The 22153-nt window shown below is 49.0% G+C and overlaps 1 protein-coding gene across 6 annotated transcripts in view; it reads right to left on the reverse strand.

The window, feature by feature from the left end:
• Positions 1-22153, reverse strand: part of CRACDL (CRACD like) — a 144016-nt gene that overhangs the window by 19197 nt on the left and 102666 nt on the right. For 5 of the 6 annotated variants that reach the window (XM_057743322.1, XM_057743320.1, XM_057743319.1 and 2 more), the window contains exons 3-7: positions 20909-21077; positions 13566-13701; positions 13062-13226; positions 8257-8484; positions 1662-3237 (exon numbers count right to left, since the gene is read on the reverse strand). In XM_057743322.1, coding sequence (XP_057599305.1) covers positions 1662-3237; positions 8257-8484; positions 13062-13226; positions 13566-13701; positions 20909-21077 — 2274 coding nt within the window. Of the gene's footprint in view, positions 1-1661; positions 3238-8256; positions 8485-13061; positions 13227-13565; positions 13702-20908; positions 21078-22153 lie in introns of those variants that run through there. The other variant, XM_057743324.1, reaches the window with a different exon arrangement.

Consider the following 22153-nt stretch of genomic DNA (forward strand, 5'->3'; position numbering starts at 1 on the left):
GACCATTCCAGCCATCTGACAATGAACAAAGCCTGACTCTCACAGTTTAGGCTGAGGAAGTTATAAATTATCAATGTGTCAAGCATTGCCCCCTGAAGCTTCTTTTCGAGCTGTGACCAGGAACCTGAGTATCCTGTGTTTAAGTTACATTCATTCAGCAAGCCCATGAGAAACATCTTCAGTTCTAGGCCATGAAGGTAGATGGTGCTGATGTCAGGGTTTTACCGGCACCCCCCTCCTCCCTGGCTATTTCAATGGCTTCTTGAATCACTCTATAATAGCTTCAATAACCTGGAAATTTGCAGAGTGGATCATCAGCTACAGCTTGAACCTCCCCCAAAGCTCCCTCACTGATTATCCTAATGTAGCAGCAACAGTAAATCACGGAGGAGGCAAGGGGCCTGGGTCAGGAAGGCTACACATGCCAGCTCTTCTGGGGGCGTTTTCCCGAAACTTCTCCCTGGAACCACCTGCATCTTTGGGTGTTGCCTTAGGAATTCAGAGCCCTTTATACACTGCACTTTTACTATCTTCTTAGGAAGAAGACACAAAAGACTAGGACATCTTTCAACCTGTCTTTGTGTGTGCCCTTCATCTTTCTTTTAGGGCGTGGGGCCCCTCAGAGAACTGCGTTCTATTTCCTCTCTGTTCCACAATGCAGTGATTAAACAGAGTCCTGAACTCAGAGCAGCCACTGAAAATATCCTGAAAGTTGTATTGTTTTATAAAATCTGCCATGGAAAATTTCTCCTTAGGGCTCCCATCTCTCTCTCTCTCTCTCTCTCTCTCTCTCTCTCTCACACACACACACACACACACACACACACACACACACACACACGAGTTCCCTGTCTTGTTCCATTTTTGGTACACTGATTTCCGTTAATAAAAGAAACCAACAATGAGAGATTCTTTAGCTCCAGTGAAAATACCCGTTTCCCACTAATTTCATCTGAAACACTATAAATAGTGACAAGTGTCAACGATATAGAAAAGTCATCTATTTTGTCTCTGCTCATTTTCAAAGACAGTTGCTTTAGAAGATTCTTACATTCTGCCCCAATCTTAATACCGTCTCCCTTTTGGGACAGCTCAGGCCCACCCACTGAGGAACTCACATTTTACAGACTCACGACTCCGATAGATGACATGCTGCTTCCCGTGTGAGGCTGGGCCCTGTAAGCCTGATTATTAAACGGGAGGAAATTCTTCCTTTGTGGGGAAAGATCAGAATGATGCTTACTGACATTGGAGCCAGATGCTCCATTTATAACCAAGAACTAGCTTAGGCCCCGGGAGAGCACACGTATTCTGGGAAAGATATCCCTTTTTCTGGAGGAAGAAGCATTTGCATGAGCCACTGAGGGGCCCAGCTCCTCTCAAATACCCTGCACAATGAGTTCCTACGTTTTCCTGACTTCTTCCAACTCACACAAAACCCTGATATTCATTTCCCTTCTCATGCTCTATTCCTAACTCTTGATCAAACATGGTGGTGGTACCAACAGGAATTTTGACTTTTTCCTCCCGTTCCCCGGCAAGAAGCTTTATACATCAATACCTTGCAGACATCCAGCAGGATATTCCAATCGGCCTGCTCTCCCCGTGGCCCTGCCCCTTCGCAAACACCCTCCCCAGGCCGCTCCGCGCGGGCCCCTTACCAGCTGCCCTGTGGGGCGACTTCCTCTCGGCCGCCTGGCTCTCCTTCCTGGGGTCGGCGGGCGGCCCCACCTTCTCGGGGTCCCCTAGGCTGGCGTCGGGGGGCGCAGGCAGCTGGGGGAGGGTGAGGGTCTGCAGCAGCGGCTTCCTGGGCAGGGGCGGCTTAGAGCTGAGCTGCTCGGCGGACCGGGCCTTCGCCTTCCCCGGCTCGTTGGGGGACCTGGCGCCTCGGGGCGCAGGGCCTGTCCCTGGGGGGCCCTTATCGTCCCTGGAGAGCAAGGTCAGCCCTCCTTTCTCCAGCCTGACCTCCGCGCTGTATCTCTTGATTCCCCTCCCCTCCGGGCAGGGCCCTTCTCTGTGTTTGAAGGACAGAGACGTGGAGCGGAGCTTGACGGGGAAGGGGCTTCCGTCCCCGCCCGCCGGCCGCTCCCGGACAGCGGGGCCGGGGTCCGCGGTGGCCGCGTCCGGAGAGTCGCGCTCGGCCGAGGTGGGCGGCTTCCGAGGGCCGGGCTTCGGGACCTGGGGCTCGGCGGGCGCCGGGAGGTCCTCGAGGGCGGCCTCGCTCTTCCAGGCCGGGCCGCTCCTGAGAAGCGGCAGCCGGACGGCGGGGCCGCGGGGCTCCAGCAGGCGGCCCCCCGCGCGCGGCCACTCCCGGCCCGACGACACCGAGAACTTGGCGGCCCGCGCCTCGCGGGCTCCTCGCTCCGTCTTGCGCTCCGGCGCCGCCGCCGCCGCCTCCAGGCCCCCCGGGGGGAACCCGGCCCGCTCGGCCCCGGGGGGCTCCGAGGGGGCGGCCTCCTGGTCCGCGGGCCGGGGTGCGGGCTCCTCTGCAGGCGACTCCGAGGCGGGCGGTGAGGGGGCCGCGCCGAGGCTCGCGTTCACGACCACGGCCGAGGCCTTGTTCTTCAAGCAGCTCTTGGGGGCCGGCGGGCTGGGGGCGGGGGCCGAGGCTTCTGGCCCTGCGCCCTCGGGAGCCGGCGCCGCCAGGGTCACTCGCACCTCCTTCGGGCCGGTGTGGTCTGGCCCGTCGGGGCCAGAGGGCGTCTCCAGCGTGGTGGAGGGGCTGGGCTCGGAAGGGGTCGTGTCCTTCTCGGGGATGCAGGGAGATAAGCGACCCTCGACGTCTCCCGCAGCACAAACCACCTCATCCGCTGTGTCCCCGCTGGGGGGACACGCGCTCTCCGGGGACAGCTCCTCCCTCTGGTTTTCGCTGTCGGGATTAGGGTGCTGGGAGCCTTCTGGCCGAGACGGGGACTCCGCGCGGGGAGCCGGGCCCGACACGGGCTCCGCGACCTCCGGGGTGGCCGGGCGGCTGGAAGGGTTCTCCCCTGGGGGGCTCTCCTCCTCAGTGCTGGCAGTGAGCGCTGAGCTGTGCTGCAGGCGCGCCCGCCGCGCACGAGGCCCCGCAGCTGGCAGCATGGTGGCCGGCCCCTCGGGCTCGGAGCCTCTGTCCTGTCCCGCCTCCTGCTGCCCCAAACCGGGCTTCTCCTCCGTGCTGACCGTGGGTAGCGGCTTCTCATCGTATTCCTCCTCCTCTGGGGTACACGTCAGATCGCTCAGGGATTCGGACTGTGCTCTCTAAGAGAAATAAAGGGGACAGAAGACAGCATCGTTAGGATGAATATTAAGAAGCCTACAAACTCCCCATTTTGTTCAAGGTTTAATTGGGTTTAAAGGAAGCAGAATGTCTCTAAAGCTGGCACTTCGGTGGACATTCACACACAGGTGTCTTTTCTTAATCCTCCCTTACTAGTCTGTTTGGAATCTTGCCTCCGAAGTTCAGCTTTCAGCAGAAGTGGGGCCTCTATGCCCCTAAAATAAATGCTGCCTGAGGCCCTCAAGGCCCAGCCATAAAACCAGTGGACACGGCTTTGCAGAGTGAAGCAAAGGGAAGGGGACCAGCATCAGCAGGCTCTGCCATGCTCTGTGCTCGACGTGGTTATTTCACTTACTCCCTAATTAGCCTCAGTGAGGAGAGGATTATTATTTCCTCCTTACGCTTGGAGAACTGGGAGCTCAGAGAGGTCCCTGCCTTGGCCAAGGCTGAGCTAATAGGTGGCCCAGGGACAGAGCTGCTGCCCTCTCTGACCCTCAGTGCTGCCTCACAGCCAGCGTCCCATGTCAATTCCCTCTCTCTCCAGGGATGCATCCTCATAGCAAAGGCAGGCTGGTTTGCCTAAAAGATGATTCATATCATGTCCAACATGGTCAATAGCAAACCATAGCTGGTAGGATAAAATCCAAACTTTTCAGCTAAATTTGAAGCCTTATATTCTGTGGTTTTCAATTGTTCCTCCCATTCCCTACTCAGGTCAAGCGAAGCCCCTACCACCTTATGTGCCAGACTCTGGGCCCAGGTGACTGGCCGGCTGCCTCCCCGCCCCACACCTCCAGGGCTCCACCAGCACCTGCAGAGCTGTCTCTGATTCCACTCCTATAGGAAGCCTTGCCTGGCTTGACAATAAGACAAGGCCTCATGCTATTTTTCTTCTGAAAGGTCTCTGGAATATAGATCTAGGCCACACTTCCTGCCTACCATCCACAGAGTCACTTCCTGCTCTCTTAGGAAGGAAAGGAGATCAAGGTAATTATGAGTCATTCAAAAGCAAATGTGAGACTTCCCTGGTGATGCAGTGGTTAAGAATCTGCCTGCCAATGCAGGGGACATGGTTTGATCCCTGGTCCAGGAGAATTCCCACATGCAGCGGAGCAACTAAGCCTGTGCACCACAACTACTGAGCCTGCACACTGCAACTACTGAAGCCGGCATACCTAGCGCCCATGCTCCACAACAAGAGAAGCCACCACACTGAGAAGCCCGCGCACCACAATGAAGAAGTAGCTCCCACTCACTGCGAGCAACTAGAGAAAATCCCGCATGCAGCAATAAAGACCCAACGCAGCCAAAAATAAAAATAAAAAATAAAATAAATTAAAAAATAAAAAACAAAAGCAAACGTGAAAATGACTGAAAGGCTAAGGGCACTGAGGCTGGTGTTTTTAAAAAGTTCCTGACTTTAGACCTGTCTTTAGACTTTACAGAGTCACCCAGGGTGTTGCACAAAGGCAGTGCCCTCCTTCCTTCTTTTTGGGAAACACCTAGGGGAGTGTTTGCAGTAGGTTTTTGTTGTTGTTATTTTAACATTTTCCAGCTGGCATCTGCTTGCTAACACAAGATAACGGGGATGTTTGTGACGACACCTAAGCTAACTTTGCCAAGACCCACAACCCTATTCCTCTGGATTTAAAAAGGGGAAGATGTGAAATCCCCAAAAGAATTTTCAAAAGCTGCAGCTTCCTAGGTGTTCCTGGCCTTCTGTTACTATAGGAAATCCTTGCTGTGGAAACCCCTTTAGGATGTGGGTCATGTTTTAAAACTACTGGAACCCACATTAAGTCCACATAAAGCTGAGGAGCAGGCTTTGCTTGGGTACATCCAGCTTGAGCCACTGGCAGCTCCGGGTTACGATGGCGGACTAGGCAGCAGTAAGGCTGATGTGCAGTGTGCATTCCAGAGGATGGCCCCAGATGCTGAGCAGACACTTTGCAGGGAACAAAGCGGCTCCTTCCTGAGCCCGGGTTCTCTGGCTGGGACAGCGGGAAGGATGTGGATGCCCACTCCACCTCCACCACCCCCACCCCGCCTCCCCCTTTGGGCCCTCAAAGCAGCTTCACACCCTGGAACCCTCCCAGGAATCGGGAGCAGGGGACCCATTGCTCAGTCTGTACCCAGATGGAGACTCTATCATGGCTACCTGCTTATCTACCACCTCTTGCCAAAGAGTAAGTGTCTTTGGGCAGCACACACATTATCCCTGGGCAGAGGACACTGCCGACGAGCAGTCCAGTGTAGAGAGGGGGCATCAGTCTGACACCTGGACGTGCTGGCAGCTCTGCCAGCCATGCGACCTCGGGCTAGTCATCTAATCATGCTGCCCCCGACAGAACAGACTTAATAATATTCCCTCTCCTGGCACTGCCTGGGTTGGGATGGGGACCAGCTGGTGTGGTGAGGTGTCAGTGTCAACATATACAGGCATTCCACTTCTACTGCACCAGAGCCGTGCCCAGGGCAGGGTTCTGAGTGGCAGGGTAACAAACATTCTGAGACAACCAACAACCATGTTTGTCTTTCGTGTGTTCCTCTTCCCCGACCCCTGTTTTGGTGGGGCAGACAGATCCAGCCGAATGCAGTCTTAAACGTGTTTTTCAAATTTGTAATAAATATCACAGTCTTGACAGCCAAGCGGTTTTTTGTTTGTTTGTCTTCCTGTGCAAGATGGGCTTTTTAAGGTAAGAAAAGCCCCTTTGTTCCCCAGCACTCTGAAAGATTGAGAGCCTGGATGCTGCGGAGTAGAGTTTACCCCACCGACGGCAGAGGACGCCTGGCCGGGCATGGACAGCTCTTCTGCCCAAGTGGACGAAAGAGCTGGGGCGGCAGCAAGAAGAGACTGAAGTGGAGGCTGAAGATGCCTGAGCCTGCAGGATGGGGGGTGAGAAAGGGGTGATGGAGAGAGAAACCCCAAATGTTACAGGGGATCAAAGAAGCAGGGGAAACTTGGACCTCACTGTCCAGTGAAGCCCAAAGGGACAGCACACCTCCAGAGGTCCCCAAGTCAGCAGGGCAGCAGAGGGGGGCAGCGTGGCGGTTCTTTCCCACCCTCGGAGTGGAACGGGAACATCTGAAGGCCCTTGGTCCCCAGAGGAAGGTCTTTGTGGCTGGGAGAAGGGACCTCACGACCAAAGCGCAAAAGGGGCTGCAGACATTAAAGGACAGAGGCCCCCAACTTAGGGCCCAACAGTGATACTGGTGGCCACCAGCAAGACACCTCTGTGCATTCAGGAAAACACAGATACCTCCAAAAATGTAATGTATCCATGCCTGCTCCTTACCAACAAGAAGGAGAAGATGTGCAAAGGATAGAGTTTAAATCGAGGAATGACTATATTTACCCAGATTGCCTAAAGCAGATTTCCTCTTATTCTAAAAAATGGGGTTTGGGAGCTAAGCTAAGTTCAAAAGTAAAGAAAGAGGTACAGCTCTGCCCAGCGGGCAGCAGGAGGGGATGCTGCATTTCCACCTGGAGTATGAGCTGGACTTCCTGCTGCCAAGTCCTGGCCAGGTGGTGGCTAGTCACACACACCCTTCCAGGGCAGAAGGCATCCCCATGGGAAGAAAGCCCAGACTTGAGGGCCCCAAGGAGCTGCCTTTACCCCTGTCCTGTGGCTACACTCAGCACGAGGACAGGCAGGTCAGAGTTACTGGGCTTTGCAAGTCCCCACATTCCTGAGCCTTTTACCATGAAGGCACTGGACGCACAAGCATCTGCCCAAGTACCCAGGTCCCCAGGTTGCACAAGGGCACAGTGGCCTGAAGGTAACACAGCTTGCTTCTTTCTGAGGCATTAGTCCCTTCAAAAGTCAACTCTGCTGACATGTGGTTAAAAAAGCATTTTCCCTGCACCAGAGGAAAAGCACTCTCTCCAGGGAGTCCCTGACATCCTGAGAAGCCCCAGCCCACTGCCTCCAGCTGAAGTGCTGAGCTTGTTCTGAGTACCTCATCAACACCCCACGATCTTATCTCGAGGGAAGGATGGAGGGGCTGTTGGTCTGTGAGCATCTCTTCTTAGCCCCGTCATTCTCTGTGGCCACGCTGGCCCCACACCCTGCTTCTCAGCTCCTCTGGGGATGAGGTCTTGCAGGCAGTGGAGAAGGTGACAACCCTACATGGACCTCTGTCTCCTGGTCCTGTGAAACCAAAACACTGCACGAGCGAGTTCTCAGTTCCCAGAGTGACGAGCTGATGACTGCCCCAGGCAGCACACCAAAGAGGGATCTGTCCTTACAAAGGCACCACCCCTCTGCTGCTAAATAGGTCCTCGCCCCAGGCAGTGTCCATTCTAATTGTTCAGCTTTTCCCTCGGTCATTCACTCATTCAACTAACGTCCACGAAATGTCAGCTCTGTGACTAGTGCTGCTCCGGCGCTAGAAGTACAGTCTTCTCATGAAAGACTGGCAGGAAACAAGGGAGCACCTCCATTTACAAAGGTCATGTCCGTGTGTGGCCACTGACACACAGGAAGCACCCACGGTGATGGGCAGGTGGGCCGCTTTCCACAGGATGCTCAGGGGGAGCCTCTGTGGGGAGGACCTGGGAGCCCATCCCCAAGGGCTGAGTAGGAGGTGTCCCAAGCAGAGGACACAGCAGGTCCCAAGGCCTGGGTGGGAGACAGCTTGGTGAGGGCCAGAAGCGGAAAGGATGCCAAAGTGTGTTGAGTGAGAACGGGAGGAGGTAGGCAGGGCCTGGTTGTGCACATCCCGTGTGTGGACATGACACTGAAGGCAGTGGGAGGGCTCACAGCAGGTTCTTGGTAAGTGCTGCAGAAAGAATGAATGAATGAATGAATGAGTGTTTATATGGGGAGGTGGGGGAGGGACATATCTGATTTATGTTGAAACGAGGAGCACCCCCAGCTCCTGTGGCCTGGTCATGATCCCACAGCCCAAGGAGGAGTCTTAGAGGATGGGGACCCTGCAGGGAGGGGCTGGAGTGGGTGGGGGCTTGGGGCCTGCCCACCCTGCCTCTACACGGTTACCGAGGACAGACGCCGCATTTTGCTGGACCGCTGGTTGCGGGGCTTGACCAGGAGCTTGTGCTTGGCCGCAGAGTTGTCCAGGCAGGAGGAGAATTCTGGGGGATAATCGAAATTGGCCACGGGTGCCATGCTGCTGTCCGAGGTCCTGGGGGAGACGGCGGTCTCGCTCGCTTGCCTGGAGAACAGCTGGTCGGGAGACTGCGGCCGGGTTGAGGAAACCACACAGACCTTCAGGGGGCAAGGAGCAGACAGGCCGAGCATCAGTTTCTTGATAGCAAACGGTACAGCCAGCACATCAACCCTCCCGTTTCACCGTGTTCATCTCTGGGCTGGGAGTTTGATATGTTGGGCCAAACTCGGCAGGCCCATCACTCATTTCCAAGAACCTGAGTCCTAGGTGCTCCGTAGCTGGATAACTCTGCCTTTGCCCGCCCACAGCAGCTGCATGGGTGCTTCAAACAAGAGCTACTTTCTCCCATGAAACCAACCAACCCAATTCCTCCAAGGGCAGAGTCAGGCTTGGCCCTGTCTCTGGAAGCCATGGAGTGGCCCAGGGGTATGATTTCACAGGCTGGAGCATAGCACGTGCCAAGCCCCACTCTCAGCATCCCATCAGTGCTCGCTCTAGGGTCCTGCATCTTCACGCATTCTCTTGGGAAAATCTGGCTGTAAGTTACCCTCTGTTTAGTCTCAAATATTTTACTAGTTCACACCTCAGCAGGAAGTAACTGAAAGACAACAAAGGGCAAAAGTGTCACCTGGGAGGAAGCGGTTTGGGGGAGTCACGTGGAAAAGTGACAGCAACACCCTGAGACACCTGCCCACTGAACTTGGAGAGCTCCTTCACCCAGGGAGGTCTGAGCAGGTCCTCCTGCAAAGATGCTTATCAGTGTAAAGTAGCAGAGGGGCACCCATTGCACACCCAGGGGAGGAGCAAGGTGCAGAGGGAGAGCCTGGGATGGGCTGGGCCTTAGGGACAACCCTGCCACCTGCAAACAAACATAACTATCTGATCCAGCATGGTACTCAATATTAGTGTCAAGTTCACATTTTTTCCCAATGTGTTTTATTTTCCAGTTTCTTCTATTTACCATCTTAACCACTTTGAAGCGTACAGTTCATTGGACCCTGACGCCGGTACCACCTCCTGCAAGGGAACTGCCCCCAGAGGAACATATTTTCCCTGTTAACATAAAGTCCCTCGTATTTTCTAATGCAAGTACCAAGTTTATTCCTTTTGACAGGGAGAAGACAATTACTAAAATAAGGGGATAAAGGTTCTAAGTAAACATAATCTCTTTTAGTTCTGTGGTTTTAGCGATTTGGGTTCTTACGGGAGTAAAACAAGAAAAATTATTTAAAAAAATAAACCACAGGACACCTGGCCATGGCTTCCTCTGTGCCTGTGGCTTTGGTTCCCACTGTCGTAGCTGATGACTCAGGAGGTTACCTATGATTAGACAAGTGACACCTTCCCCAGGTAGTCCTCTTTAAGGGCACAGCAGGATGGGTCCATTTCAAAATTATATAGAATCCTTCCTTTTCACTCTTGTCTGGAGGGACAGTGGATCCTCACTTGGTGAGATCTGGGTTTTGTTCTTCTTACTGCCTGGGACTCAAGAGATCAGACAAGATGAGCTGCTTTGCAAATGCGGTGACTCCATGAATGAGGATGAATTCTCCTTCTGAGACAGCGTGGGCCTTGGGTCATCTCTCTATAAACCCGAAGGACAGACATTCCCTGTCTCCTCTCCACTTGGCTCCCCCTGCATTTGCACAGCCTGAGCGGAAAATCTACTCTGGTCCCGAGGCTGGGGGCCTGGGGACAAGCTGAATGTCCCTGACACTGAACAAGGGCCTCTGTCCCCGTACAACCCCCTGCTGGCCATCCCGGCTGGTCTTCCTGAGAGGGAACTGGACTCCCGCTTCTGTCGTTCTGAGAGTCCTTGGGGCCTGGAGACACCAACACCTCCTCAATCGAGGAGAACCAAGTTCCATCGTCTCTCATCAGTGAAGCAACGGTGTGAGGTGGGGTGGGGTCGGCAGGAGGGGGAAAAGTTGACCTGCGTTTTTATCTGCCGGCTGGTGGCATCTGGAGCTCACATCTGCACTGCTCCCAGCCTCCCAGTTTTCCTGGAGTCTGCGCTTCTGGATGGTTCTGGAAGTGGATGAGTGAAGAGTCTAACAAGTTGCCCACAGTTGGGGGGAATATGGCTCAAAGAACCCTGACGAAGTAGCCTGGGACTCAGAGGCTTTTGCGGGGTGACCCTGGGGCCCCACCACCGAGGAGGGGCAGAGGGCAGCCCACGGGGAGTGGGCCCCAGACACGCGGAGGGAGCAGCGGGCTGGTCCGAGGGGAGGAGGGCAGGCACTGAGCTGCCTGACCCCATTCAATCCTGTCCCAGGCCCCCTAGGACACAGACCCAGAGGTGAGGGATCCAGCCCGCGGCCTCGCCTGCAGCGGTGGGTGTGTCGCCTCCTTTTGCCGCCAGAGCTGTACCGCCTCCCCTGTTCTCGTCCCTCGTCACCCAGAGCAAATCAGACCTGCCAGTTTGCCACCCTGGACCCTGAGTTTTCTACTTAATGGCAGGAAACCTAGACTAGGACCTCTTAGATGTAATTTTACCTTAAATATCACTAAACAAATTTCATCAGTTGTTACCTCACGTGGTAATGAGATTTTAAAAATAATTCCACGTATTTCCTGAAAAACTCATCCCATCAGGAAATGTCACCTTGGCGGTGTCGTCAAATACTTGTTACTGAAGACCTTTTTTCATAATAAACTTCACTGAGTTTCTCTGTCAAGCATGTGGGCCTGCGTAAGGTGTCACAATAGGAAAAAATTCAACAGCCCATAATCCCATCCTTTTGGGCTTTAAGGTGCCATTATATCAAATCCCATGTGTTACACAAATGCATTTTAAAGGGTGCATTGTTTCCCCTCTCAGTCGGACCCCTGTGCCCCCAAAACTTTCAGGGCACAAGATACGATCATTGTGCCTTCAAACACCACGATGATAAAGATTGTTTTTTTAAGTCTCAAAGGCTCAAATTTTGGTTTCCTATGAAGCTAGTGGATTGTTCCTATTACCCAATAATTCATAAATCTCAGAACATTTTTTAAAAATATCATCACCACCAAAGGAAGGATGTTGAGAAGGACAAGGTCAGCCTTGCTCAGTGTAAGCGGCTCCCAGTGAGCTGATGGTGGAATCTGTGCGTCACAGTGCTTTGCGGGTTTGGAGCTGGGCTCACTCCTTAATCCTTAACGATTTTAGAAGCTGCCTGCTCTCCTGTACTGTCCGTCCCAGCTAAACGCAGAGAACCACGACGCTGGGAGGATCTGAGAACTGCGCGGTGCAGTGAGGGTGAGTCAGTCGACAGTGGCTCACCAGAGACATCCCCCGACCACGCGGCCTGAAACACACAAAGTCACATCCAATCCTCAGGCTGCAGCCGCTGAAGCCGCCAAGATGTACACATCCTGTGGTGATGACACCTTACACGGCCATCAGCCTGTCAACCTTTCCTCTCCAGTATTTTACGGTGCTTAGGGGTTCAGGGTGGGCTTGGAGTCTAGGAAATGGGCCAAACCTTCCTCCTTGTCTTCTCTGCTTTCTCCTCGCGGTAGGAAAGCAGGTGTGGGTGGCCCACTGTCCTGCGACCTGCTCACTGAGCAAACAGGGACAGGTCCACCTTAGGGCAGAATTCTGGAGAGAGGCATTCTCTAGCTTTCTGTGCAGGAACCCCCACCCTGGGCATGTTCACACTCAGCTACACCACAGCTCTTCCTCTGCCTTCATCTGTGGGGCTCTGGGAACCCACAAAAGCATACAAGTCAGGTAAATACTCCTTTTCCTGCCTTTGCGAGGGGGGCTTCTGAACGTCCAAGTTGAAGTGACTGCTGAATATATTTCGGAGCAGCACGGAATCTGCACGACTTCCCAGAGGACTTCCCTCAACAGGGCACGGGGACCCTCCAAGGATACACAGGGCAGCGGTGCGGCTCTGCATATAACGGACCGTAACAAGGGTAACTACAGCTCTATCCACCCCACAGCAAGGCCTGTCTACAAGGGAGAAATGATCACCTGTTTCATCATTTACGTACTCGTGTAACATAAATGATACGTATTTTATCACTGAGCCCACTGTATGGGCTCAAAATGGTGGCACCATGAGCTGTGTTGTTTATACCCAAGAAAAAGCTCGGTTCTTCCTCCTGGATTCCACAGCAGGAGGTGGGCTTCTGGGATCAGTTCCCCACCCTGCTGGGGTCAAAGACACCTCTCCAGTTTGTCAAAGGTGCCCTGTCTACCCAGAGCAACACCTTACATTTCTACCCCTAAACCAACAAGTTCTCAGAGTCCCAAACTCAGATATGGAAGCCTAGACTAAGTCATATATGTTACCACTCCCTTCTCCCTCCAGCCAAATGTCACCATGATGGAAAACAGATTCAAAGCTGTTTTCCTTCTCTTAGATGGGATGTTTAGTCTGGTCATCTGCTCAGACAGGAAAAACGAGGTGTAGGGTTGATTGTATCAAATCTATAACCATCATGAAAAATGTTCCCCAAACCATATCTCCTAATGAGACCTGAATTTCTGCTGAAAGAATGAAAATAAACACAGCCCAAGAACCGACAGTGGGTTCCAGTGACCTGGCTGGAATCCCTCCTGGCCACACCAAGCATGGCCCACCATGGGAATCTACGGGGGACACACAGAGGCCACCAGAGTCCCCAACAGCCTCTGTGTGGCAGGTGCGGACGGAGCAGGGGTGGCGCAGCCTGCTCTTGCCTTTATGGTTGGGCCAGGACCGATGTCGTGCAGCAGGGACATCTCTGGGGGGCTCCTGGGCAGACCGTCGTCCTCGGAGCTCATGCCGGCATCTTCTCCCCGCTTGACCGGAAGGCCCCCCGGAGGAGGTGGCGGGCCCATTTTCACGTTACATTGTATTTTTAACTAGATCAGAATAAAGAACATTTGCCGTTATTTTCATCAGTGACTTTTCTCAACAAATCCTCCTGATGCAATTCATTCATTCTGGAGATATTGTCAGTGCCCTTGCCTGAACTGTGTGTCTGCCACCTGCTCTCCTGCTGTCGTCTTGAAAATGAGTGGTTATAACTGAGAATGAGACACGGTCCTGTTGTAACTAACTGGGCGAGTCTTGGGAGAGCTGTGACGTGCATGCAATTGGGCTTTAATATACATCAAGTAAACCCAGTAGAAATCATTTTAAGACTTTCCCGATGCATATCTGACATACGTACCCAGTGTCGCTGCCCAGGAAAAGTTTACCTGCAGAGCTTTAATCCGGTCACACACATTTTCTTGGGAAAAGACCCTCACCGGCCGAGGAGGGTCCTGTCCCGACTCAGGAATGAAAATACTGTCGTGGGAGAGGGCCCGGCTGCCCAGCGCACCCCTTGACTCCCTAGGACGAAAGAAGCACTGTGACACTCAGCTCATCCCCATCTCTTCTGGGGGGGGGGGCTCAGGATGGGGGCTAAGGGCACATCCTACAACAAGCCTTCAGCTGCATTTATTTTTTTAACTGCTTCTGACTTTGGTTCATCCTGTCAAATACCGCAGTCAACTATCAGGAGCTTTGTAGAGACAGCAATTTTCCTAACAGATCTGAAGGTTGTGTGAATTCTTTTCATTAAGGGAAAAACCAAGGTCTGACGAGGTGTGAGGTCCAGGACAGCAGGCTTGCAGAGAGGAAGGTTGGCAGGGGGCCTGGACTGGCTGGAGGACTGTGTAGATTGTCCTGGGTGCCCCGGGGGGAGGAGGTCTTTCCTTGTGGGCGAACTTGCAAACCCTCGGTGAGCTGGAGGCCGTGTCTGCACAGCAGGCTGAGGGCCTGCCGGATGGAGGCATCCTCACAATATGGTCCAAGACACACACGTCCACAGCTCGGTTTGAAATGAGAATTGCAACTGTGCAAATTCACGCCCCGCTCTCACTAGCTGATGTGATCTGTGCAGCCCAGCCTGTGTGTCGAGGTCCTGGGGCGAAGATGGAGGGCCCTTCATCGGCCCAGCCCCTTTCCCAGCCCCGAGCTCAAGGCTCCGGTTTGGAACTGAACCCACAGGACGTTCACAAAACGTCCTAAGAGGATGTGGGAGTTAGCGTCAGACTTTCCTAGTGGTGCTGGCAGCCTGAACAATAGGTGGAAGGAGGTGACTGAGACGCAGTGATGAAGGAAGGAAAGCCCATCCGCAGACGCTGCCACCTTCTGCACCAATGGCCCCTCCCCCACCCTGCCCTGGTCATCCTGTCCTTTGTGAGGCATCAGGGACCCCTAGGTGTGACCCTGCCCCATTCTGGTTAGTAATGTTTTCTAACTTCCTTCCAGCTGCTATAGTAAGTTTGCAAGTGGGGAACCCACAGATGTTCACAAACATCCTCAGGTTTCTGGGAGAGAGTGAAGCCAAGTGAAAGAACCAGGAGGGCCAATGGCAGCTCTTGTCACAAAGGTCACGTGCACACCTGGGCCTCCCTCCCACAGAGGGCAGCCCATGGCCACACCCTCTGGAAACCATAATCACTGCCCAAACACTTCCACTCTGGCTGTACCTAGAATTTGAGGCAGCGTGAAAAGGCTGCTGCAAAGACAAAGTGGCAAAGACACAAAACGCCATATGCCCGAGGCCACTGACCACAGCAACATTTATAGATGCAAAAGCCTGGAAACAACCCATGTCCCTCAGTAGGTACCTGAATAAACTACGGGACATCAAACAATAGAGGCTCTGCAGCTGACCTAAGCGGTGAGGAGCAACCCTGTGTACAGACAGCACCAGACTCTACTAAGTGAAAAATAAAAACAGAGTGCAGACAGTGTTTACAGTCTGTTAGTTCTGTGTGGGGAAGAGGGTACGAACATATACTAACATATATGTGTTTGCGTATATTTTTAAAAAATAAAAATAGAAGGATAAGGAACAAATGAATAAAAATAGGCTCCTTTAACAGGAAGGACAGCAAGACGGGGAGTCAGGATGCTGAGGTATTTACTTATACTTACAATTTTGTCTTTGAAACTATGTAAACATTTTGCATAGTTACAAGATGAAATCAAACAAAAAGGGAAATCAAACAGTCTCTAAAACTAGAAAACAAACAGAAGCAAACAAGTCTAATTTTACATCAGGTTGCTGGCATAACCACACAGAGAAAAGAATGACTTCAAGTGACTTTAACTCGACATCCAAGTGACTTTTGACTCTACATCTATAATAGGATAAATTCTAAAAACAAAAAGCACAAAGACAGCAAATTGTACTTGACAGTCTTTGATTTAAAAAAAAAATTGTACAGGGATTTCCCTGGTAGTCCAGTGGTAAAGAATCCGCCTTCTAATGCAGGGGAGGTGGGTTCGATCTCTAGTCAGGGAACCAAGATCCCATGTATTGTGGGGCAACTAAGCCTGTGTGCCATAGCTACAGAGTATGTGAGCCACAACTAGAGAGAGAAAACCCACACACCACAGCTAGAGAGAAGCTGGCACGCTGCAACAAAGACACTGCACACCACAACTAAGACCCGATACAGCCAAAAAAAAAAAAAAAAAAAAGAAAAGAAAAAGAAAAGAAAGAAAATAAATAAATATTAAACAACAACAGCAACAAAAAAACAGTGCAGAACAATCTTTACAGTATGTAATCTCTGTGTGAAAAAGGGGGTAATGAAATTATTTTAAGCATGTTGTATGAGGAAGAAAATACTTCTGTTAGCCTTATTAGGAACCAAGATTTCTAGTATAGGAGAAAAAGTGAATTCAAACAAAGAATCAAGGAAGTAAAAATTCTGTCTAATTAAATCTAAACTGGAAATATCAGTGAACTAATGATTTATTTTTCTCTCTGTCAAGAAAAAAACATATTTCCTAGCCATAGCTACTGGAAAGGTCCAGAAGCAATGACAGCCAACTAGCAATCATCACCCCCTGACAGGCAACTTGTGGTCTCTAAAAACCATTTCACACTAAAAGGAACCTGTGAAGAAATGGCTGATTACAGGCCCAGGGCAGGAAATGTGCAAACTAACTTGGGATTTCTCATCGTTCAAGAAAGCAAAGAGTCTCTCAGAGACAAATGGGGTCATGTCAAAAGAACCAGGAGCTAATCTGAAGTGACCTTCAGTAGCATAAGATGGGACAGCATGAGCATAAAAATGAATAAACACAGTCGTGGCTTAGAGCAAATCAAATATATAAAAACCCCATGCATTCACAATGATGTTCAAGAAAAAAAGAAAGCAAAAAAGAAAACTCATCACTCAAGTTTTGAAAGTTGCTAAGGTACCAGGTCATTACTGTGAAGGTAGATTGATAAAAGGAGAACAAAGCATCATCCTGATTTTCCTGTACAACCTGTATTTCAGAGCAACCAAGGAGTTGATGAAAGAAAGGTCTTCTGCATAGATGAGTTCTGGCTAGCACATGCATAATAAAGGACAGAATTAGAAAAACCACCATTTAATAATGAAATAATGGATCTAGTGATGATCACCAGCAGGTGTAAAAACCATCAGGTGGAGGCTGGTGGAGGGATCACACTGAGAGAGACCCCTGAACCCACTGCTCACTCTCAGCATCACCAGAAGTGGGACAAGCAGAAAGCATGTGCCTTGTGATGCGATGTGACAGTAAGAATCAAGGACCACCTTGAATCTGAATCTAATTAAATATCTAGATCCAGCTACCATTTTACAAGAAATTCAGAGAATATAGGCGTTGAGTTCAATCATACCAAAAGAAAGCAAATCCAGATTGTGGGATATTCTCCATCTGATCAATGACATGGAACAAAGCAGGAAGGGTGAAGTAAAATTCTTATGGATTAGCAGACTCAAGAAGCATAACCCCACTGACACAATAAATGGGCGTCAACTTGTTAAAACCACAGGATTTCATGTGGTTTGTCAGCATTAATGTACATTGCTAAGTGGACTTTTTGCCCATGATGATGGAAGAGAAGTTGCTGCAGAGTCTAGAAGGCTTACAGACTCTTCAAAGAGGTTAAAGAGTACCTTTAAATTTTTGTCCCTTATATGGTCAATTAATCTATGACACAGGAATAGATTAATTGACCATATTAGAATATACCAATGGGAAAGGACAGCCTCTTCAATAAATAGTGTTGGGAGAACTTGCCACATGCAAAAGAATGAAATGGGACCACTGTCTTACACTATACACAAAAATCAAAATGGATTAAAGACTTGAACGTAACATCTGAAACTGTAAAACTCCTAAGAGAAAACATAGGGAGTAAGCTCCTTGACTTCACTCTTGGCAATGAGTTTTTGGATTTGATACCAAAAGCAATGGCAACAAGGTTATGAAAGCAACCTAAGTGTCCATCAACTGATAACACTGTATACACACACACACACAGTGGTATACTACTCAGCCATAAAAAAAAAATGGAATTTTGCCCTTTGCAGCAACATGGATAAACTTGAAGAGCATTATGCTAAGTGAAATAAGTCAGACAGAGAAAGACAAATACTGTATGATATCACTTATATGTAGAATCTAAAAATTACAAAAAACTAGTAAATAAAAAAGAAGCAGACACAGCTATAGGGAACAAACTAGTGGTTACCAGTGGGGAGAGGGAAGGGGGAGGGGCAAGATAGGGGTACAGGGTAAAGGAGTTTTATGGGATTATCTGAAATCATGTGTGTGAAACTTCTGAAAATTGTAAAGCACTACAGAATGTAAAGAATCATTCAATTACAAATTTATATACAGTAAAAAATGCAATGTCAAAAAAAGTGCAATGTCAACAAAAGTAAAAATAAACAAGTGGGACTACATTAACTTAAAAAGCTTCTGCACAGCAAAGGAAACCATCAACAAAATGATAAGGCAACTTACAGAATGGGAGAAAATACTGCAAATCTATATCTGGTAAGGGGTTAATATCCAAAATATGTAAAGGACTCACACAACTCAATAGCAAAAATGCAGTCCAATTAAAAAAAGAGGAGATCTAAATAGACATTTTTCCAAAGATGACAACAGACAGCCAATAGGTACATGAAAAGGTGCTCAACATCACTAATTATCAAGAAAATGCAAATCAAAAACAGGAGATATCACTTCAGACCTGTTAGAATGGCTTTTGTAAAAATGGTAAGAGATAAGTGTTGGTAAGGATGTGGAGAAAAGGGAACCTTTTTGCACTGTTGGTGGGAATGTAAGTTGGGGCAATCTCTAGGAAAACAGTATGGAGGTTCCTCAAAAAATCAAAAATAGAACTATCACATGATCCAGCCATCCCGCTTCTGGGTATTTATCTGAGGGAAATGAAAACAGGATCTTGAAGAGAGATCTGCACCCCCATGTTGATTGTCGCATTATTCACAATTGCCAAAATATGGAAACAACTTAAGGGTCCATCAATGGGTGAATGGATAAAGAAGAAGTGGTACATACATACACAATGGGATATTATTTAGTCATGAGAAAGAAGGACATCCTGGCCATTTTCAACAACATGGATGGACCTTGAGGGAATTATACTGAGATAAGTCAGACAGAGAAAGACAAATACTCTATGGTCTCACTTATATGTGGAATCTAAAAAAGCTGAACTCATAGACACAGAGGTTAAACGGTGGTTACCAGGGGCTGGGGGAAATGGGGAGATGCTGGTCAAAGGATACAAGCTTCTAGCTATAAGATGAATAAGTTCTGGGGATCTACAGCACAGGTGGTACAGCACAGTGATTGTAGTTATTTATACAGTATTATATACTTGAAAATTGCCACAAGAGTAGATCTTCAATATTCTCACCACAAAAAAGAAATAATAATTAGGTGACGTGATGCTGATATTAGCTAATGCTATGGTGGTAATCATCTGACAGCATATAAAGTATTAAATCAACACGTTGTACACCTTAAAACTCCCACAACATTATACTGTCAATGATCTCTCAATAAAGCTGGGGAAAAAAAAGAGAGGAAGATCTTGTCTCATCTCTGCGTTGTTCTCCAATAACATTATTTGCACTTCCCAGGTGTCCCCTTACTCCACCCCAAGCTTCCTCTCCTAGCATCGCTCCACCAAACTTTCACCAGTAATTGAAGACCCGCCCCTGCCACGTGCTGGGAATATAAAGATGAAAAGGGCACTGTCCCCACCCTCCATGGGCTCTGGTGATACAAGACAGACAAGGGGACAGGTCATTTCGGCCCAGCTCACCCCTCCTGCTGTGCTCCTTGGCTGGAGGGGCCACTGAGTGTTCTGGTGGAGAGACGGGGTGGGTGGGGGTGAGTGTCACAATGTCCCTGGGACTGGCCCAGTGGAGACATGTAACAGAGCAATATGACATGATAATGTCTTGCTCCCCAAGGGTTTGGAGCTGCCTGAAAAATGCATGTATAGCCCATCCTCTCCACTCTTCACAAGGTCCATGTGGGTGCCTCCTGCTGCCCGCCAGCACCAGGGGAAAAAAAAAACCAATCTGAAAGACAAAACTCAAACCTCTCCTCTTTAGTCGTTTGGTGCCACCAAGCGGTCAGTGTAATTTCTACTCCTTTAGAAACAGGCAAGGAGGCTGGTGAGGAGGGAGGGGACAGGACTCCTCCCTGGGATGCTTAAGCCGCTGATCCCATCTCAGCGTGGTCCGTTTCCCAATCCCCAGTGTCACTGTGCCTCCTGAAGCGTTTTATCCTCAAATTAAGGTGCCAACGTTGTTTAAAAGAAACATAAAACCTGGCATGGCAACAAATCTGGTGTTTGTTTTTCCCTTTTACTCACAGAAATAACTGCTGGAATAACCAAAGCATATGTACTGTAACTATATTTTGATGAAGTACAAGTCAAAAAATTAGGATTTCTTCACTAGACTTCCCCATATTTCACACCTATTGGTCTGTTCTTCCTACCAATATTTTGGGTTTTTTTAAATTAATGTTTTTATTAGATAACTACTTTATACATATTAGTGTATACATGTCAACTCCAATCTCCCAATTCATTCCACCCACTCCTTGCTCTCCCTCCTTGGTGTCCATACGTTTGTTCTCTACATCTATGTTTCACTTTTGCCTTGCAACCTAACAATATTTTTGGATGATTTTTCTAAGACTGAACAGCAAGTAGCCTTCCCCCTACTCCCCTCTCTCTCCAACGGAAATTTTTCTTATTAGGTTACTCAAGGTTTAGACTTAGAGAGATGTATTTTTCTGGTATAGTATCCAGGTCCTCAGAGGAGTTTGAAGTCAAATTAAATCAGGGATTACATTCTAATCTTGCCACTTCCAGCTATAGGACATTGGGCAAATTTTCCAAAATTTATCTAAAGCTTGGTCTGCTCATTTATAAAATGGTATATCTTACCTCCTTTCCCATAGTTATGTAGACGTTTAATATATACACACCTGGAAAATAACAGGTATGTGATAATGTTACCCCCTCCCCAACTTTCTCCATCCCTATGTACGAGAAGACAGAAAACACCACTCCTATGGAAGAACCTCCAATGGAATTACCCAGGAGAAAAGTAGGCTCAGAAATCCATCGAGTTACCATGACAATGAGCCCAAGTATTTGGGTCCTTCTCTGCCCCCTCCCTCTCCTTGAAACCCACAAGCCCAAAGAATGGAAAAGGCAACTTACTCCAGCTCATCCTCTGAGTCGTAGCCCACTGGCCCTGACTCGATGGCAATGACCTCGTTCTTCGCCTGACTTTGTTTCCAGGTGCTACTTCCTGTGGAAGAAGGCGATTCCTTTCTCTTCTTCTTCCCAAAGAACTTCTTAAACGTTTTGAATTTGGACTTTTTCTTTCCTATGCAGAAAGAATTTGAGTGTGAGTATTTACCAAAGATGTATGAGATGCGTATGAAGACAGAAAGTAAGATTCTGTCCATGCATCAATTATTTGCTCCCGAAAAGTCCTTTTACCACACAGAAGGATGTGAAGCACACAGCATACCGTTTTTACACACCTGAAAGCAAATCTTGATTTCTGTCTATTTTGGACATCGAATAAAAGAGCCAAGAAAGCTTTGGAGCATGACCACAGGATCAAGACACAAGCAACTTCCCTCTTACTTGAAATCAACAATTTTTAACATAGGTTTCACTTCCTTGGTTCAAGTTATTTCTGAAGAGTTTATTGTTTTGATGCAACCACTCTTATGTCCATTACCATACATTTGTTTTGCCCATTCTTGAATTCACACAGCACACCCTGTATAGGTAGAATCGTACAGCATATACTCTTGTGTGTGGCTTCTTTCCCTCCATATACTGCTTTTGGCATTTTGCATGATGATGCATGCATTCTGCATTCTTCCTCTTTTCCTAAATTGCTAAGTACGGTTCCATTGTATAAATGAAATCAGATTTTAATCCCTAAAATAAAAACAGTCAAAAGCAAAAAGTCCTGATGTGGTAAAGGCCATAAATGATAACTCAAATTATCTTTCAAAATAATCCTCAAGTGCTAAGAATATATGGAGATACATATATATAGGGTTGGCCAAAAAGTTAGTTTGGTTTTAAGTGAAAATAAGACATTTTCATTTTCACCAAGAACTTTATTGAACAATGTATTCATTAACCAAACGAACTTTTTGGCCACACACACACACATATAAAAATGAATCAGTCTGCTGTATAGCAGAAATTAACACAACACTGTAAATTAACTATACTTCAATAAAATAATTTAAAAAAACAATCCTCAAGTGCTTCACTAAGCATGGATGTGGGTACCACGGACAATCAGAGGAGGCCCAGCCTCATAGGCAAGAGGGGCCCTTGAAGTGCCAAACACTATGATGAGCTAACAATTTTGGGGGAGGAAAACCTTCAAATGGTGGTGGCAGCACTGAGCCCGACTCTGCCATGCTTCCTGGA

The sequence above is a fragment of the Hippopotamus amphibius genome, chromosome 7 (genome assembly GCF_030028045.1).
Source record: "Hippopotamus amphibius kiboko isolate mHipAmp2 chromosome 7, mHipAmp2.hap2, whole genome shotgun sequence".
NCBI classification, from domain to species: domain Eukaryota; kingdom Metazoa; phylum Chordata; class Mammalia; order Artiodactyla; family Hippopotamidae; genus Hippopotamus; species Hippopotamus amphibius.